This window comes from Syngnathus floridae, chromosome 13, assembly GCF_059516105.1.
Source record: "Syngnathus floridae isolate MCC-2025c chromosome 13, RoL_Sflo_1.0, whole genome shotgun sequence".
Taxonomy (NCBI): domain Eukaryota; kingdom Metazoa; phylum Chordata; class Actinopteri; order Syngnathiformes; family Syngnathidae; genus Syngnathus; species Syngnathus floridae.
Window position 1 is genome coordinate 10435361 of NC_142425.1, and position 3064 is coordinate 10438424.

General features: G+C 47.9%; 1 protein-coding gene across 1 annotated transcript; it reads left to right on the plus strand.

The window, feature by feature from the left end:
• The first annotated feature begins 450 nt into the window (after positions 1-450).
• Positions 451-2490, plus strand: foxd2 (forkhead box D2). Its single transcript, XM_088394034.1, has one exon. The coding sequence runs from the start codon at positions 852-854 to the stop codon at positions 1920-1922; it is 1071 nt and encodes a 356-aa protein (XP_088250160.1). The 5' UTR covers positions 451-851; the 3' UTR covers positions 1923-2490.
• Positions 2491-3064: the final 574 nt, after the last annotated feature.

The following is a 3064-nucleotide window of genomic DNA, read 5'->3' on the forward strand; positions in this document are numbered from 1 at the left end:
ATAATATAATAATAATAATAAACTTTGAGTATTTTGGTTCACAAAATAATTCACATAAAATCTAAAAGAACTGATATTTTCCAAATGCAACTACATTAAACATTCGTTAAAAATCTAATAATACTAAAGTGAAATAATACAAAATACATTGAACAAATTAAAATGCTTTCGTTGCTAACACGCGTCTTCTCGTTCGGTTTAATTACATTTATCATAGAAAAAGTTACGAGCAAAAATAAATTTCACTGCAATCAATGACACATTTGGACTGGTCAGAAACGAAAAAAACAAATCACTCCGTGTCCGACTCTTCCTTTCTCATCATGCGCGTTCAAATGAACGTCAAAATATCAATGGCAAGTTATGATATGTAAATCTGGCCCAGTTCCTCTATGTGCGTCAGTGATCACGTGACCAGGGTGCTCCTATAAATGCGTAAAGGAAGCGGGGGAAGCTAGTGTGGCTCTTTGGTTGGATCCCTACATATACCTTCCTTAAAATTTCAAAATTTTATATTCCGAAGTAACTTTGAAAAACAACAACAGTGTTAAGGGAGGGCAATCGTGGATCAGCGGAAGATCGATGATCTGTGATTGACTTGTACGCCTGGAAAAAGAGAGAGCGAGAGGGAAGGAGAGAGAGCCGAGCAGAAGTTTCCTGCTGGTTGACACTCGCGTCCCCAGAGCTCCGGGAGACGCCAAAGGCTGCAGGTCCAACTTGTTTTCGTCCTTTCTAGAACCATGCGTGCGTTGGTTGCTGGAGGACACGGGTGCAGCCAAGTTCTGGTGCGGTTCTAAAGTGTCGGTGGGGCTCTCAAGAAGGAGAGAAGGGGTTGGGGGTGCACAAGAAGGATGACTTTAGGGACGGATATGTCCGACAGCTCTGCATTGTCCGATGATGTGGACATTGACGTGGTCGGGGGGGACCTGTCCGTCGGGAAGGACGGCAAGTACCTGCACCACGACTTCAACCTGGACTCCGATGATAATTACTCGCAGAACGCAGAGGAAGGGGCGTCCTCGCCGGGTTTGAGCAGCTCCGATTGCCCGGCCGAGCAGATGGGGCTCGGCGCCGAGTCCGGGTCGGTCCTGGTGGGCGACAAGGCGAGGAAAAGCGCCTTGGTGAAGCCCCCTTACTCCTACATAGCGCTCATCACCATGGCCATCCTGCAGAGCCCCAAGAAACGGCTGACCCTCAGCGAGATCTGCGAGTTCATCAGCAACAGGTTCCCCTACTACCGCGAGAAGTTCCCCGCCTGGCAGAACTCCATCCGGCACAACCTCTCCCTCAACGACTGCTTCGTAAAAATCCCGCGGGAGCCCGGTAACCCCGGTAAGGGTAACTACTGGACGCTGGACCCGGACTCGGCGGACATGTTCGACAACGGGAGCTTCTTGCGCAGGAGGAAGCGCTTCAAGAGGAACCAGGGCAACGAGATTCTGCGGGACGCCGGGGGATTTCTCCCCGGGTTCGGATACAGCCCGTACGGATACAGCTACGGACTTCAGCTACAGAACTTCCACGCCGCGCACAGCCCGTACCACCCGCACCACCACCCGCACGCGGGCGGCTCCTTCCCGTTCCCCAACGCGCCGTGCACCTTGCCCTCGCCCATCTTCCCCGCGGCGCCACCTCCCTTGCCCGACCTGAGGAAGCCCTTCTACCCGTCCCTGGCGCCTGTCAAGACGGACTCGAGCGCGCCGAGTCGACCGTCCTTCTCCATCGACAACATCATCGGTGCGGCCAACTCCGCCGCGTCGTCGTACAGCGCGCAACCGGGCGGGCAGGCGCACATCCTGGCCATGCTCAGCCCGGCTTTGGCCTCCGCTTCTAACCACTTGAGCCTGGCGCAAGACTTGTTACAGCCCGGTCCACACGGGCAGACTTTCCCCAGCAAAAACTTGAACACTTGCCCTTTCTGAAGATAAAAAAAAATGCCCCTGAACTGAACATATTTTTATTAATAAAAAGCCAAAAGTGGTGTGCTCCTATGTGAAGGTAGGCTGAACATTATTGATGGGGGGGAAAAGTAAGTATTGTGCTTTGGCTCCTTAAGAAGGTTTATTTATGCTTTGTAAATAGGTGCATTTGGGAAACAATAATGATCCGTCCAAATAGGCCTTGACACGGCCTCCATTTTGAGTTATAAGCGAATTAACAGTTAAGTTAAACGTGTCCCGGGGGTTAACATTTTTACATATTTTCTGTTTTTAAATAGCGTGGTGACACATGAGACAGACAACTCAGGTTTTAAACAGAAAAGCAAAACAGCATCACCGCTAAATCTCCTGCAAAAGTGATTTTAAAAAAAAGTTGTTGGTTTTAAAAAAAAAAAAAAAGCACATTACCCCCATTCAAACTTGTTCCATGGTTGTATTTCACATACGAGTTTGTCATGTGTTGCCAATAGAAAAAAAGACAAGTGTTCATATAGGTCATTTTTTTGGTTGTAATGACAAAAATAATAAATGTTTGTGGATTTGAAAAGAAGGAAGAATCTACTTTTAATCCTTTCATTGGAAAAACGTTAATGTAATTTTCTGGTGAATTGTGAGGTGGAAGGGGGGGGCGTTCATTCATATACACATTTTATTTAAATATGTCAAAAACATCAATGGGTGTAGGGGCCAGCCTTCATTTGTGTTTCTTGCTTTACAAAAAAAAAAAAAAAAAAAAGACCCTTTTGCTAAAGGGCCTTAAACTCCATACTGAGCAAAACTTGGTGGTTTGTAATTGAAAGTGGACAATATCCCTATAAGCGCTTTAGATTTTGTGGAGCGAATTAAGGGGGCTTTCGTTGCTAATTTGTAGCAGCATTTTCATTCGGGCTCCTAATCCAGCGTTTGTTGACGTTGTCAGCGTGGACCCCCGGCCCGGGGAGACTCAATGCCCGCACAGCGAGGGGTCCCCCTTTGGCAGGCCTGGAGCAGCCACACACGTATATAGGAGCCCTGAAAAGCAATGTTCTTTCATTCTAGCGGCGTTGTCTCGAAACACGGATGAAAAGAAGCAGTGGGGGACCCCCAAAACAGGCGCAGTGGTCTTTTTTGAGCGGAGCATGTTT

Bases quoted from the DNA above. Each gene is read 5' to 3' on its own strand.
- foxd2 (XM_088394034.1), top strand. From the start codon at position 852: ATGACTTTAGGGACGGATATGTCCGACAGCTCTGCATTGTCCGATGAT.